The 16,434-nt window shown below is 41.8% G+C and overlaps 1 protein-coding gene across 2 annotated transcripts in view; it reads left to right on the top strand.

Annotated features, from left to right (window-relative positions):
* ASB2 (ankyrin repeat and SOCS box containing 2) overlaps positions 1–16,434 on the top strand; it is a 46,752-nt gene that overhangs the window by 27,618 nt on the left and 2,700 nt on the right. For both annotated transcript variants that reach the window (XM_043549169.1, XM_007063447.4), the window contains exons 9-11: positions 2,977–3,148; positions 9,615–10,176; positions 16,160–16,313. In XM_043549169.1, the coding sequence (XP_043405104.1) occupies positions 2,977–3,148; positions 9,615–10,176; positions 16,160–16,313 (888 nt within the window). The remainder of the gene's footprint in view (positions 1–2,976; positions 3,149–9,614; positions 10,177–16,159; positions 16,314–16,434) is intronic.

Genomic DNA, 16,434 nt, shown 5'->3' with positions numbered 1-16,434 from the left:
TGTTGTAGCTATGTCAGGATATTACAGAGACAATGTCAGTGAGGGAATATCTTTTATTGGACCAACTTCTGAAGTGAAATAAATAGATATTACCTCATCCACCTTGTCTCTCAGAAGGTCACAGGGAAGATATTTTTTCCCATGGTCAAGGGACTCCCTCTTGTGGCATAGGGTATTTCACTGAGGCTCTATTGTAGCTTTTAGCCATAGCCCTGAGTAGGAGTTTTGGAGCCACAGGTCTCCAGTGGGAGCAATGAGGGGCACAAAGCCTCCTAGAGCTCCACATCGTGCAGAGAAAGTGCAGCATTGTCCATCTGTAGGAGGGTGCAGCATACACTCCCTTTCTCGGACAGCCAGCTCTATTGGCTGACGAGGTGGTAGGAGGGACCTTAGCTTGGTTCCTTCCCTCCCTATCCCTTTTCAAGTGGCTTGTGCTCCAGAAGGTAAGGATCAGTCTTTGAATCTATGTGATTTTTGTCCGACCCTTTAGCAAGGGGCACAGAGGGGAGAAGACTTCTGGTACCTTCCACACTTGTACACCTGCGTTGGGGCTGGTCACCTCGTTATCCCCATTTTACAGAAGGCTATACCATACTCACCATTCCCACCTCATAGGGGTGCCAGGAGGATTAATGAGGAGGTGTTTGCAAATCACTTTGCAGTTGAAAAGCACTAAATACATTTATTAGTGTTAGGGAGGCGGGAGGGTTTTAAAGTCCCTAGGTAAGGCCAAGTCCTGCTCTCATTACTCATGTGAGGAGTTAGTCCCTTTGAAGTTACCATGTCTATTGTTGTGAGTAAGGCAAGCAAGATATGGCCCAGGAAGAATATATTTCTTAGTCAGTCGGAGGAAGAATAAGAATATTTTGATTCTCATAATGAGTCAAGAAGTCACATCTCATATTACTTCCCCCCCAGAAAGGCCTTTTAGAATCCAGCTCTCTCCTGTAGTCCCATGAGTCTTTGTGCTCACTTCTTCTCAGGTGGGTTCATAACCTTAAAATCTCTCTTACACATGCACCAGAGCAGATTCCTGGCACTTCATGATGCATGTAAAACCAACCCTTTGGCTTCACCATCCCTTACAAAGAAATGATACCTCGGCCCCTTTCAGCTGTGAACAGGCCAGCAAATACAAGGAGACCATGCTTAAGCCTGTCGTTAATGTCCAGTGCAAACAACGAATTTTATGTAGTTTATCAAATAATAAAGATTCTCAGCTGGTATAAATTGGTGAGGCAGTATTTAAGTTAATGGAGCTACACTGATTTACACCAGCTGGGAATCAGCCAATGTGTGATGTGTCGGTGTGTTTGTATAGATAGATATAGTGGGCCTGATTCTCATTTACACTAAGGCCACTTACACCACTCTAGTCATGTAAAAGGACCTTAAAAGGGATGCAAATATAATTATACTAAATATAATTTAATCTGTCTCCTTTACACTGCCAGAGCAGTGCAACCTCCTTAGAGTAAAGGAGAATAAGACCCAGCATATAGAAATATATTGATGAAATAAGAACTAAACTGCAATGAAGATAAGAAAAATCTCTAAAGAAAGATATGTGGCTGTAAAAATACAGATTGCAGTTATGGCTGATAGAGAACAAAAGATATTGCTGGCTTTCCAGTTCACTTTTTTCACAAGTCAGCTTTATGCGACATTGAAAACTAACCAGTTATTCCATCGTGATTTAAAACACTGATTTGAATATGATTTGTGGTTCAACTCAATTACATGTTAGTATTCCCTTAAAGTTCAGTTTTGAGGAAAGTCCAGTAAAAGTGCCCAATATTTCCCAGCCATAAAAGACCTGCTGAGAATCTCAGTAATAATATAATTGTATTTTTACAATAAGCAATGTTTGCCATAAATAAAAAAGAAAGATTTCATTTATTTCTCATTAAGAAAGTAGCCCTGTTTTGTGTTTTGTCATTGAAATTCTCCTGGTGTTTCGAGCTACAGTATCTTTAAATTGCCAAACAAAACACAGATGTTTCAGCTAGGGGGGAAATGTTCTCTTTGGCAGGGAGTTTTCACGGCCAAACAAAAGACTGATTGGCTGTACTTTTTTTTTTTTGTTTCTTATCAGAGTTTGGGAAGCAGAAAACCAATGGATTGTAATTCTCTTTTAGGATACCCATAGATCAGGCAGCCTGAAGGCAGAGTGGCACTGTGTATTACAATCGAAGCCCCGGTTTGGAAATTGACACAGGTTTTCAGGTCCTAAAACTGTGCCACAAAAATAGCTACATTTCAACATGGTTGTGGCCCAACAATATTTTATCAGGGTTTATTCTTGCTGGTGCGCACATTAAACCATGTAATGACTAGAGCTAGTCAATACAAAAAATAAAATAAAATGCAAAATCCCTACCATGTTACAGAATCATCTTTTAGCCTGGATATATGCACAAGGATTAAAACATGGTTCTTCAACACAGGGTTATATAACATGGGACTTTCTCTGTCCATGCAGGCAAGAAAAGGCCATGTTATAACATGATTTCTCCTCAACCATATTTAACAGTGGTAAAGAAGATGGGGAGGGTGGGGCTGAGCTCGTGACCAGAATCTAACTGTAGACACCCTTTGTGGGTATTATCCTATGGGTACTGCTGTTTAATCTCTCTTCCTATGTAGTGTATTACCATTTATATGCAATGGTTTGTCCTTGGTGGAGTGGCTGGCCCCAGGGAATACCCTGTTACACTCAGTCCCTCAGCACTGGGGAAAACATTTACCTCATAGCAAAAACACAGTGAAGAAGACATAAGCTGTTCTTTTATTGCCTTGCCCACATTCTCACCCCACCCCAGCAAATAGTGTTAGGAAAATATGAGCAATCACTTGACCTTACTGACAGTTTTGTAGTTGAAACCTTAGGTAAGTCATGAGACTTGGGCTGTTGATCCAAAATATGTTACATCTGATTCTAGCCATTTAGCTCTTCAATGTTTTTTGTGCTCTTAGGAGCTGATATCAACACCCAAGCCAGCGATAGTGCCTCTGCTCTTTATGAAGCCTGTAAAAATGGACATGAAAAGGTGGTGGAGTTTCTCTTGTCCCAAGGTGCAGATGCTAACAAAGCCAATAAGGATGGGTTATTACCTCTTCATATAGCATCCAAAAAAGGCAACTATGAGTAAGTTTTTGGTGTGTTTTTAATCACTTTATTGTATCATTTCACCCTGTAGAAAGGAATTCAGATATTTTATTAAATTAATGGCCCAGATCCTCACATATTTACGTCAGTATATCTCCATTAAAGTCAATAGAACAACACTTATTTATACCACCTGGGAATCTGGCCCTATATTCACAGAGTTTGGGTTTCAAATACTAAACTCAAGGGTATGTTTGCTGGGATGGTATAAGCCAGTCATAGGGCCTTCCCTTCCACACCAGGGATGGATCCTGCTACCTCAGCTGAGATATTACTTATTAGTGGTGGGCCTTCAGAAGCAGAACATGCTGCTCTTCCGTGTGTTCAGATTTTATCACCATTTATAGAGAACAATAACTCAGAGGCTGACAGGCGAGGAGTGGATAAATGACAGGCGAGGAGTGGATAAATGAATCTCTATGGCATTAGAGAGACCACAGCTGGAATACTGTGTCCAGTTCTGGTGTCCGCACTTTGAAACGGATGTTCAGAAGTTGGAAAGAGTTCAGAAAAGAGCTGCAAGAATGATCTGAGGTCTGCAGAATATGCTATAAATTACAGTAACAGTCTAAATAAGATCAATCTGTTTTGTTTAAACAAGAGAAGGTTAAGAATTGATTTGATCACCTTCTGTAAGTGGGGAAAAGATTTCTGATAGATGGCTCTTTAATTTAGCAGACAAAGGCATAACAAGTTCCAGTGGTTGAAAGCTGAAGCTCGACAAAACACATTTTTAATAATGAGAGTAATTAACTATTGGAACAACTTACCATAGGATGTGATGGATGTGTGTGGCCCAACAATATTTTAGCATGGTTTATTCTTGCTGATGTGCACATTAAACCATGTAATGACTAGAGCTAGTCAAATAATGCCAAAAACCAATGCACTTGAAGTGTTTAAATCAAGGTTGGATATCATTCTAAAAAATATGCTCTTGTTGTAGAAACCACTTGGTGAAATCTATGCAGTTATGCAGGAGATCAGACTAGGTGATCCTAATCATTCCCTCTGGCCTTAAATTCTATGGATCTATTAATTTTTCCATCAAAATCCCCAAATAAATAGTAGAATCAGAAACTAAATACAGCTGCAAAATGTGTGTATGGATTTTTCCCATTTCATAGTGCATGAAGAACGAAACCTTTTTGACAACACCATGCCTTTTATCCAAAGATCTCCGTGCACTTTGCAGACATTAACTAAACTTCTCCATATTACTGTGATGTATGTAAGGATTATTATTTTCTGTAACTGTACCGTTGTGGAGGCTGTATGTGCTAGGAGGCATCCCGGAGTGAATTTATGTAACTGATGTATATATTGCTATCATGTGGGTAGGAGTAGCTATTATAGCCTTTTGCTGGCATGACTCAGAATTCTCTCTGGGGTTTAAGTTAAAAAGAGATTTTCTTAAAAACAAACGTATTTTAAACTAGAAAAGGATCAGAGGCAAAAACCCAGTTCCAGTCCTCCTTCCCTAAACTCTGGAAAAGTGGCTCTGAATCTGAATGCCTATACTAAACCTGAACCAGACGTCTCAGTCTGAACACCCCCAAAACCTGGACAAGTTTAACTTCAGTTCCAAAGCTCTCCAACTTGAGTCCAACCCCACTTTCAAAATAAGGGGCCTGATCCAAATCTCTCACCAGTCATTGCTGATTCCCATCAGTGCAAATGAGTTCAGAATTAAGTCAGAAGTCTTAGTTCCTTCACACTTAAAAGGTTGAACACATTTTTTGGTTTATAACTGCTGTGAACTGAAGTGAAACAAAAGTATCCTTTCTTTAGCGGCCAAAATCAAATATTTATCCAGATGACAAAGCTTTACCCCAAGTGGCCAGTCGTTCCTAATTCCTTTGGTATTCAGTATAATAACACCCTTCATGGTGACCTCTCTTTATATTCCTGCGGATTTAATATGTAATTCTCCAGGAATTCCACATTCAGACTTGCTGCCAGAACACGGAGGCTTCATAACGTCAAAAAGCCAAGAATGTGGTCCCAGGGCTCAACATTCAACTCTTATTGCTTGGTGTTTGTTTATTTTAAATGATGCCTTGTCAATATTAATGTAAAATGAATTTTGTTGGCATGGAATTCATAATTGTGTATCATCGGTGTCATGATCATAGCAAGAGGTCACTTAACCCCTTTCCTCCCAGTGCTCAGGAGTGGTGGTGGAGAAGGGCAGAATTTGTTTGTGATTTATTTTGATTTTTTAAAGATGGCTGTCAATCACTGGGTGCATTTTTATTGGTATCCTATTATCTACAGCAGCTGGGAGGCAATGTAGCCGGCAGTGGCATTGGAACAATTTGTATAGTGGGGTGCTGGAAGCCATTGAACAAAACTGAAAACCCTGTATATGATGAAAACCATTTCAAGCCGGGGGCGCTGCTGCACTCCCTGTGTTCCTAGTTCAGGCATCCCTGGTCTCAGGTGGCAGAAAGGGTCAGGTGGTAGGGACCATGGGGAATCCAGCATCACTTCCAGTGTGAGTATGGCACTTGGGTGGCCCTGTGAAGGAGGTGGCCTTGGGTGGCCATGTAAAGCAGTAATTGGCTTTGCTTGGATGTCTCTCACTGGGAAGAACCCCCCACCTTTGAATAGGAAGTACAGTCTGCAGCCTTGGAGGCACGGTCATGCTGAACAGAGCCTTTGGGGGTCAGAAAGAGAGATGGGCTCCAGCTGAAAATTAGGTTCCTGATACCGATTTTAGTGTTCCCCATCCCCAATCCTAAAATACATGCAGGGGGCTTTGGATCTGGGCTTTGGGTTTGACACTTTAGCAAGAGAGGGGACATTTGCAAAATTCAGATTCAGAGCCAAGTACGGATTTCAAACACCCTCGGAGTTCAGGATTCTTCAGGGCCCTCTCAATCAGATACAGAGAGCTGGGTTGAGCACATTCACTTCTGGAGCAAGAGAACAAAAGAAACCCTTAAATCTTAATAAGACCCAGTAAATCACGGGATGACTAATGCTGGCACTTGGCATGGTGTAATCGCAGTGCTGCATGTGCTTTTTTTGCTTTTATGGCTATTATGAAGCATTTGTTGGTGATGGATGATAGCCATCTAAGCAGCACCCAAATCGCCTGGATTCTGGTGAGCATCTTTGTTACATGAGGTCAGTCTCTGCTTTGAGAAAGGCTCTGGGTGGAAATTTCCTCTGTAGGCTTTGGATCTTTTCCTTAAATAAAGACAAAACTTCTTCAGGTATGTAAATAATGGTGTAGCAATAAACTTGCCATGGGAGACATCATAGTCCAACATGTAAATAGGCATATAAGGTTCTGCATGTCTCCAACTCTCATTTTAGTCCGAGTAGAAGAAGCTTAGCACCATTCAGGAGCAGCTAAGCACATGGCATCATCAGATGCTTTAAAAGTTATAATAATTACTGTTAAGTTGGATTTATCCTGTAAATATTCTGATCATGGGATATGCTGAGCAGCTGCCATTGCAGTCAAGCTAAAGATGGCCAGTACCTTGTAGAAGGCACCCAACGTCTTGCAGGATTGGGCCCTAAATGGGTTTAAATGGACCCTAAGGGGGTTTAAATGTTTATTGTTTATTTGTTAGTTATGATGGCTTAGGAGGCTCAAGAGCTGAGTGAAGGATTGGGTTAGTTATTAATTAGTACTTATTCACCACCTGCTGTATAATTGCTGCGCAGGGATGGACCCAGGCAACAAGATTCAGATCTAGATTTTCTCAAAACACACACAAATTCTGGGGGTATTTAGCAGAGCTAGTCAGGAAATCTTTATTTCCCAGCAAAAAATTTCACTATACATGGTTATACTGAAATTTTTCAGGTTTTTGTCAAAAGCCCCAGACCCAAAAGTGGTGGGGTTTTTTTTGTTTTTTTTTTTGTTTTTTTTTTAATGTTGGCATTTGGTTGTTGAGACCAGAAAATTTTTGGCCAGTCAGGCAAAAAAAATTCAGTTTTACTGAAAACTTTCAATTGATTTGCTGATTTTTCTCTGGTTTTGTTGCTAAAAATTTTCATTTTGGGAGTTTTCAGCAGACCCTAACTATCTTTTTTTTTTTGTCATCACAAACAGACATTTCCCATGAAGATGACCATTTTGACAGAAAAAAGCATTTTTTCGATTAAAAACATTTGTTTTTCAAATAAAAAGTTTTGACCAGTGTTTTAGATCTGTTTAGAGCTAGATGTGTTTCGATCAGGAATTTTGGCTTGATTTGTTAGAGAAGGGGGCCAGATAGGAAATTTGAAGCAGGTTCAGATTCTGAACCACACAAAAGCTGGGGTGTTCTGACGTACGGCTTTAGCTCAGGCACTTCTCTAGTGCTAAGTATTATTAATTATCCTGCCCACAGTATGACCATTATTTATTATTACTTGTTTTTATCCAAATCAGTGTTTACATCCCTAACTATCTTAGTTCAAATAAGAGAGAAAAGATTAAATGAACTAAAGTTTAATGCCGTCTGATATAGTGTGTTAGTCGTCCATATCTCCGAACAAGCTGGCACACTTTTCAGAGACATTCTGAAGAACTAGCTAGCATCTCGGGTACATGTAGCAGTGCCTTCTATGAGCTGGAATCAACACTGTTTATCTGTGCGTCAAAGACCACATGCTGCTATCACTTAACAGAGATTTTTCATTAGCTCAAGTGGCACAGGCTTATGCTTTTGCTTTTGGCACAGGATAATCTAAATTCTGCTCCCCTCCCCCATTGGAAAATTCGAGATAGCTACAATGCAGCATGGGGACTGCTAGAGCTGGGTGAAAAATTATTTGCACCTTTAGACCCCCTTCTAAGGAGAATTTTGCATCATATTCAATGTCTTTTCATTCACTCTTTACAAACCTTCATGTATTCATACACCTATTTGTGGAAGATACATTTGAGGCCCATGAGGAGATTAGTTTAATCCCAAAATTTGTTTCACAAATGAATTAAATCTTTGTTGGACAACATTAAGTAATAACAGTTGGGTTGTCTAGTTCAGAGAAGAGAAACTGTGTCATGTGATTGAGCTCAGGTAAGGAGTTAGAAATAGTGAACGCACAAGGGAATACTTGCTGCGTCCAACAACCCATAGGTTGAAGAATGTTCACAGAAAACGTACGTCAGGTTTGAAGCGTGAATACATTAATAAAAAACCCAGTCAGCTATTGATTTTCTCTTCTGTGGTGCTCATCACTATTAGTAACCAAATGCCTCACAGACTTCAATGAATTTAGACTCACAGGGTAAGTGTACGCAGCAACTATACACCCACGACTGGCCCATGCAAGCCAGCTCGGGCTCTCAGGGCTCAGGCTGTGGGGCTGTTTCATTGCTGTGTAGAAGTCCGGGCTCAGGCTCGCACCCAGACTCTGTGAGGAGGGAGGAAAGTATTAATTATCCTCATTTTAGAGAGGACAGTACTGAGGCACTGAGATTAAGTGGCTTGCACAGATTTCTTGAGGCCTCAGCCTAGCACCGTGACCAAAAATCCCACCTTCCTGTCTGTTTGCAGATGATTTATAAGCAGGAAGAAGGGCTAAACTCACTGACTAAAATGTTCATTGCAAATTGCGTGTCCATAGTAACAACCATGAAGACCTAAAAGCAACCATGGATTTGTTACTATATGTTTAATACTCATCACACTTTTATTGTTAAGGCTGTAGGATGATGGCAGCTCTATTTGAGTTGTTAAGGAAGCACCGTTGTTTCCAATAGAAATTCCTGTTTACTGAGGTTTATAATTTTGCTGTACATTTTTTTTCCTCTGGGCTAATGCTTGGCAATCTGCCTGGAAAACGGCTTTGGTTCTTTGTTTTATTTTAATTCCTAATTGTCCTTTTGGCTCATCACAACCAGACCAGCTTGGGTTGACTCCGATAGCCCCATGGAGTTGCCCCTCCCCATACCCACAGAGTGAAGGGCTCCAGAGGGGTGCCCAGTGCAGGGAGTTGGATTTGGTACCTGAACTGTAACGCTGGCTTCAATCCTGGGACCTGAATATAACCCTCCCGAGATGAGCTCAGAAGTGAGCTTCTGGCTTTGCCCTCTCCCTCTCGTTCGAAGCATTGTGAAAAATCAATGCATAGAAATGCTTCAGGGCCAAAACTAATCCTAATTTTTAAGGACTAGGGTGAGACCTAATGTGGGGGCAGATTATCCTACATCTGCTGGGTTCTTACTCCTTCCTCTGAAACATCTGATGCTGGCCATTGTCAGAGGCCCCTTGGAGCACATGGACGTTGTGTCTGACCCAGTCTGGCAGTTCCTCTGCTCCTAACCCCACCCTGTCAGGATGAAAATGCACTGGCTGAGTTGTGGGGGATAACACGGCTCATGCCTGTGTTATCAATCCTTCACTTTCATGAGCAGCTGGCTCACTCCTGTGTCTCACTATTATTTGCTGTAGATTGTCTAAGGCTAACAGCTATCCACTGAATCCCCTACTTGCAGGATAGTCAAAATGCTGCTCCCCGTGACCAGCCGCACTCGGGTCAAGCGCAGTGGCATCAGCCCGCTCCATCTTGCGGCTGAGCGCAACAACAACGACATCTTGGAAGAGCTAATTGAGGCCGGCTATGATGTGAACACCACCCTCTCCTATGAGAGAGCCCGGCTCTACGAGGACAGGCGCAGCACCGTCCTCTACTTCGCCGTCGTTAACAATAATATCTACGCCACGGAGCTGCTGCTGCAAGCTGGCGCCAACCCCAACGTCGATCTTATCAACCCCCTGCTAATCTCCATTCGCCACGGCTGCCTGAAAACCATGAAGCTGCTTCTAGACCACGGGGCAAATATTGATGCGTACATTTCTAGCCATCCCACTAGTTTCCCAGCCACCATCATGTTTTCAATGAAGTACCTCAGTCTGCTTAAATTTCTAATGGATCTGGGGTGTGACGCCGACTCCTGTTTTAAGTGTCAGTACGGAAATGGCCCACATCCTGTGCTGGATCATAGAAGGGGCAGATTGGATGATACCCCAGTGAACAAACAGCCAAACATAGTACAGGTAAGTCCAACGAATCTAATTGATCTATGATATTTATATGGCCACCATTAACGTAGTCTCTGCGCCCCTCACACTCTTTAATGTAATTATCCTCCCAAATCCCCTATGAAGTGGGGCAGGGCTCTTCTCCCCATTTGACAGATGGAGAACTGTGTCACAGAGAAGCTAAGTGACTTGCTGAAGGTCACACAGGAAGTCTGTGGTGGAGCTGGGAATTGAAACCAGATCATCAGCTAGTGCTCTAACCACAGAACCAGCCTTCCTACGTAGGCATTGATACCACTCTCTTTGCCTTGGTATTTGAGCCATCATGAATTAAATTACCTTGCTAGGTAGCACTCCCTGTTTCATCTGGGGTTTGGGCAGAAGAGATCTGCCTTGAAACATTTTCTATTTTAGACTTTTTCAATTAAAAATTTACTGGTAAACTTTGAACATCTATTGCGTGCTCTATTGGGCTCATCCCCCAAAGGTCCATTGGATGATGTGTGGTCTATTGTTCTAATGTTCTACTGTGTGCCAAAAGAGTGTGCTCTTTTAGTGGTCTGTGCTAGTGGTTCTCAGGCCAGCCTATGTCAAGAGGGGCCACGCTGCTCTTTTCTGGAGCGGGGTGGATGTTTTGACTCTACCCTTTTGATTAAAATCAAATTTGGTTTCTAGCCCTTCTAGCTGGGAGAGTAACCTAGTGAATGTTCATAACTGCAGTAATCTGGTTTACTGAATGTATAGCATTAGAGAAAGTGCGAGTCACAATATTTGCAACACATATATGTAAATTATAGTTGAGGTTCTCAAAGCCGTGTAGGGGAGTTAGACACATAGGCTGATATTTGCAAATCCACTGAAGGGATTTAGATGCCCAGTTGCTGTAAATTAGCCATATTTCTGATATAGCCATATGTTTCAGCCATAACTTCCACTATCATTAATGAAAGATTCCCCTAGACTGCTTTGAGAAGTCTTATTATACATTTTAATATATTTTAATAAGTAAAATGATCAAAATGATATGCACTGAATGGAAAGCCTTTTTTGGCCATATATGGAACAAGCAGTGTCAAGGAGTTAGCAATTATGTATTTTGGAGTTTGGGGGGTTGTTTATTTGCTTGCTTCTTTGGGGCAGAAATGCCACAAAGGATTCTGAAATCAGGGATTTTTATCCCTTTCCTTTTTCTTCTCCCCTGCACAGATTCATTTTTTATTATTTTTATTTTTAATGGTAAATTGCATTTGAAGAAAGAATGGGGTTTTAGGGATAGTGAAGTTTCTGAGAGTGTGAGAGATGTTGCTATTGTTGTAGGAACAACTGGGGAACCCCCTCCCCCAGTATTTCCATGCATCACAATGTGTGCATATGTGGCAAGGAAGTTGGGGAGGATCCTCTTATCTTGCACTCAGCCGTCTGCTAATGTCCCCACCCAAATTTGCAATGCAACATGCATCCCTATAAGATATCCTGTGACAGCCCTTCCCCCACAAAGTCACAAGGGAGAAGTGGCTCCCCTTGATCTGTAGGGCACATTCTGTCTGGTTTAGTATCAGCTTATAGGGGGGTCAGAAGAGAATCCATCCCGCCCTCTGTGCCCAGAAGTATGGTCACTGAACAATGGCCTTTGAGGATGAAAATAGTAAAGGAAAGAGTGTAGGGGATCCCCAGGAGTCAAAAGGCACTTGCAGGACCCCACAGCTCCTCCTGGAAAAAGATCTTTTCTTCAAGACAAATCTAGAGTGAAAAACCTTGCTGAAGAATGTGGGAAAGGTACACCCATAATAGCAATACACTGGTCCCAAACTAAGCGTGTGCCTGTCAGTGGATGTACTGAGGCAGGCATCACTTGTGTGTCATGGTTTTCTTCAAGAAAATAACAAAACAGGGCCCATCAAGTACAGAAGACACGGATGAAACTCAACAGAAAGTGTAGTGCTTAGAATTCTAAGGACAGAAGAAGGTTTTCGTTTATACCCATCTATGATTTCCAAGCCACTCAGAACCAGCTCACATTGTACCCATGTAAATAGCTCATTTCCCATTCTGGGTCTCAACTAATATTATAATTATTATAGTGCCTAAAACTGTGCATAGTGTCCCACAAAACTAAGCCTCTGCCCTGAAGATTGTTCAGTTTAAACTTGAGATGACAAAGCTAGTTAAAGTCATGTAAAATCCTATCTGTGCCTAAAGTAAAAGAGAAATCATTGTCGAACTAATTCAAACTGAGCATAGGAGGCATTTTCCTCTTTTTGTTATAAAATTCTTGGCACTAGGGGATTGCTTAATAGAAGATGGGTATATATGGTTTAGCTTGTTAATATTTTTGTATACCTTTATACTTTGAAATAAAGCCCAGGAGATCATTTGGGACCTTCGCCATTAAACTTCTCCTCATAAAATACATGGACTCATTATTTCAATCATATGAGATTACCTGAAATTACAGACATCCCAGACTTTTCACCAATAACTGTTTACAGACCAACAGCTGATAATAGATCTGAATTATTAATCTTTACCCAGAAAAGATAACTAGATATCGGAAGATGAACTGAAAAGTACATCACTTCATACTATTACTATTGTTGCTAAAGTTTATTGTTCCAGTCTACAGTACTTAAGACTTCTGTGAACATTAGGATAGGGAGATCAGTCTACAAATATATTAGTTCATGATTCCATAAAATCTTCCGTTTACCCATGTAAAAAGGAAACAATTGGTTTCTTCTCAATTCACGTATTGAGAATTAGAATGTTGGAAATATGAAGATGAAGAGTAATTTATTGTAATGCCACAAGAGGGCATTTACCTTTTGTAGGCCTGGCTTGACATGCATAATTGGACATGGCAAGGCCTCATTTCTTGGGAGACTGGATTAGGGAGAAAGAAAAAGAGTACTTGTGGCACCTTAGAGACTAACCAATTTATTTGAGCATAAGCTTTCGTGAGCTACAGCTTTCGTAGCTCACGAAAGCTTATGCTCAAATAAATTGGTTAGTCTCTAAGGTGCCACAAGTACTCCTTTTCTTTTTGCGAATACAGACTAACACGGCTGTTACTCTGAAACCTGGATTAGGGAGAAACAAAGAGGAGTCCTTGTGGCACCTTAGAGACTAACACATTTATTTGGGCATAAGCTTTCGTGGGCTACAACCCACTTCATCACATGCATGGAGTGAAAAAAACAGTAAGCAGAATATATACTGTAGCACATGAAAAGATGGGAGTTGCCTTACCAAGTGGGGGGTCAGCTAACGAGCCAATTCCATTAAGATGGAAGTGGCCTATTCTCAACAGTTGATGAGAAGGGGTGAATACCAAGGGAGGGAAAATTACTTTTGTAGTGCTAACGAGGCCAATGCAATCGAGGTGGATGTTGCCCATTTCCAACAGTTGACAAGAAGGTGTAAGAATCAACGGAGGGAAAATTACTTTTTGTAGTGACCCATCCACTCCCAGTCTTTATTCAGGCCTATTTTGATGGTGTCCAGTTTGCAAATTATTCATTTATTCTTTTGCATAGAGACTGTCCGGTTTGACCAATGTACATGGACACAAATCAGACATCAAGAATTGTAACATTCAAAAACCAGTAGGCGAACACTTCAGTCTCCCTGGACACTCAATAACAGACTTAAAAGTGGTAATTCTTGAACAAAAAACCTTCAAAAACAGACTCCAACGAGAAACTGCAGAACTGGGATTAATTTGCAAACTGGACACCATCAAATTAGGCTTGAGTCTAATCAACTCAGTGTAGCTTTGCTTTCTGCCAAATTAAGGAACCTGAGTGACAAGACTGGAGTAGAAAAGTCCAGAGCTATACCAGCCCCAGTGTAATTTTGTTTCTGTAACATTCACATTTCCTAGGGTTGCACTCTGTAGTTCCCGCCCCCCCCGGAAAATTTTCTGTTAGTTTATTTGATGAGTGTTTGAATGTAGTCTGTGTATATGCGGAGAAGGTGGCTGCCGGAGAAAAGAAGAAGAATACCATTAGACACAGGATCTGCTTCTGCATTGTCTTGCAGTGTGTGTCATCATTTAAACCTAGACAAAGTAGGTATAAAGTGCTGCCATTTGGATGTGGTAGCACTTTACACTCACTTTGTGCTCCCTTTAGGCAGGTGTGAATGCCAATACCACAGGTAAGGAGTAGGAAAATCAGGCCCATATAGCCCAAACAGAACTTCCTATAACCAGAAGAGCAGGAGACCCACTGAAGTCCACTGGGGACCTTGCAACACAGATCTAATTTACTTGTCAAGGTTCCTTCCCCACTCTGAACTCTAGGGTACAGATGTGGGGACCTGCATGAAAACCTCCTGAGCTTACTTTTACCAGCTTAGGTTAAAACTTCCCCAAGGTACAAATTAATTTTACCCTTTGCCCTTGGAATTTCCACTGCCATCACCAAACTTTAACTGGGTTTACTAGGAAACATAGTTTGGACACGTCTTTCCCCCCAAAATCCTCCCAACCCTTGCACCCCACTTCCTGGGGAAGGTTTGGTAAAAATCCTCACCAATTTGCATAGGTGACCACAGACCCAAACCCTTGGATCTTAGAACAATGAAAAAGCATTCAGTTTTCTTACAAGAAGACTTTTAATAGAAGTAAAGGAATCACCTCTGTAAAATCAGGATGGTAGATACCTTACAGGGTAATTAGATTCAAAACATAGAGAATCCCTCTAGGCAAAACCTTAAGTTACAAAAAAGACACACAGACAGGGATAGTCATTCTATTCAGCACAGTTCTTTTCTCAGCCATTTAAAGAAATCATAATCTAACACATACCTAGCTAGATTACTTACTAAAAGTTCTAAGACTCCATTTCTGTTCTGTCCCTGGCAAAAGCAGCATACAGACAGACCTAGACCCTTTGTTTCTCTCCCTCCTCCCAGCTTTTGAAAGTATCTTGTCTCCTCATTGGTCATTTTGGTCAGGTGCCAGCGAGGTTACCTTTAGCTTCTTAACCCTTTACAGGTGAGAGGATTTTTCCTCTGGCCAGAAGGGATTTTAAAAGGGGTTTACCCTTCCCTTTATATTTATGACACTTGGAAAACAGTCAGATACTTTGGTGATGGTCATGACATGGCCCCCTAAAAGAAACAGAAGGATGGGGTTGGATTTATGTAGAAAGATAGGCCATATTTTTTAAATGGGTGCTGAAAGTCAGGCTTCTAAGATTGTATTTAGGCACCTAAATGAGTGGCCTGATATTCAAAGGTGCTGAGCGCCCACCAGCTTCCAGTGACAACGAGTTTTTCCTGCTTCAGGAGAAAGTAAGGGGGACGGCAGGCTTTGGGCCCCATATTAGGCCCAGTTTGTTTTTTGACACAGAATAACCTACATAGTGAAGCAAAAGCTCCATGTGGTTTATCTTGTAGCATCTCCACCAGACTGTTCCTTAGCCAGGAGTTCAGCTGCCCCACAAACCTGAAGATGTCAGGGAATCTACTGGAGGCGTCATCCTTCCTCGTTGAAGTCCTGTGCCCCTGCACTGCCTACCCTGCCAACTGCTACCTCAGACTTTCCCCAGACTAGGATCGCAAAGAAAAGAAAGGCAACATGCTAAGGGTGATAGAGCCTAAGGTTGTTCTGACTTTAAAGCAGATGCTCTGCTGGTATCCAGGGAAAGCTGTGGGCTCTCATCCAAGCACCCAGCCACTCATGGATCCTTGACTGCCCTGAGGACCCTTTTTGGGTGACAGAGGATACTGTGCCCTATAGGTGGTTGATACCTCTTCCATGCTCCAGAGCCAGGAATCCACTGGGATTTTGTTTCTTTCACCCATGGTGGGAGAGGGGATGATTTTGCCCTCAGCAGCAATAAGGGGTTTTTCATAGAAGTTTTCAGAGGGAAAATTAAGAACTGTCTTTATCCATGGTATGAAGGCATAACCAACATGATGTCCTGACAGTGTCTCTCCCCTGAGGAACTTATCAATCTCACACTTACTGCAGTAGCTATGGCTTTTGTTTCAGTTTTGTGATATGGTGTCTGCTCCGGAGATGAATCGCTGGGCTGGGCCTATTATCGATGTTCTCCTGGATTATGTGGGCAATGTGCAGCTCTGTGCCCGGCTAAAGGAGCACATAGACAGCTACGAGGACTGGGCAGTCATTAAAGAGAAAGCAGGTATGACACTGGGCTGAATTACATTACACAGGCCAGAATCGGTACCAGGGAAGTCACATTGCGGGGGGGACAGCCTGATGGTCATAAAAAGCTTCAGCAGTCAGAAACCACCTTCCTTCAC

Source organism: Chelonia mydas, chromosome 6 (genome assembly GCF_015237465.2).
Source record: "Chelonia mydas isolate rCheMyd1 chromosome 6, rCheMyd1.pri.v2, whole genome shotgun sequence".
Lineage (NCBI taxonomy): Eukaryota > Metazoa > Chordata > Testudines > Cheloniidae > Chelonia > Chelonia mydas.
This window is presented reverse-complemented; position numbering and strand designations above follow the sequence as displayed.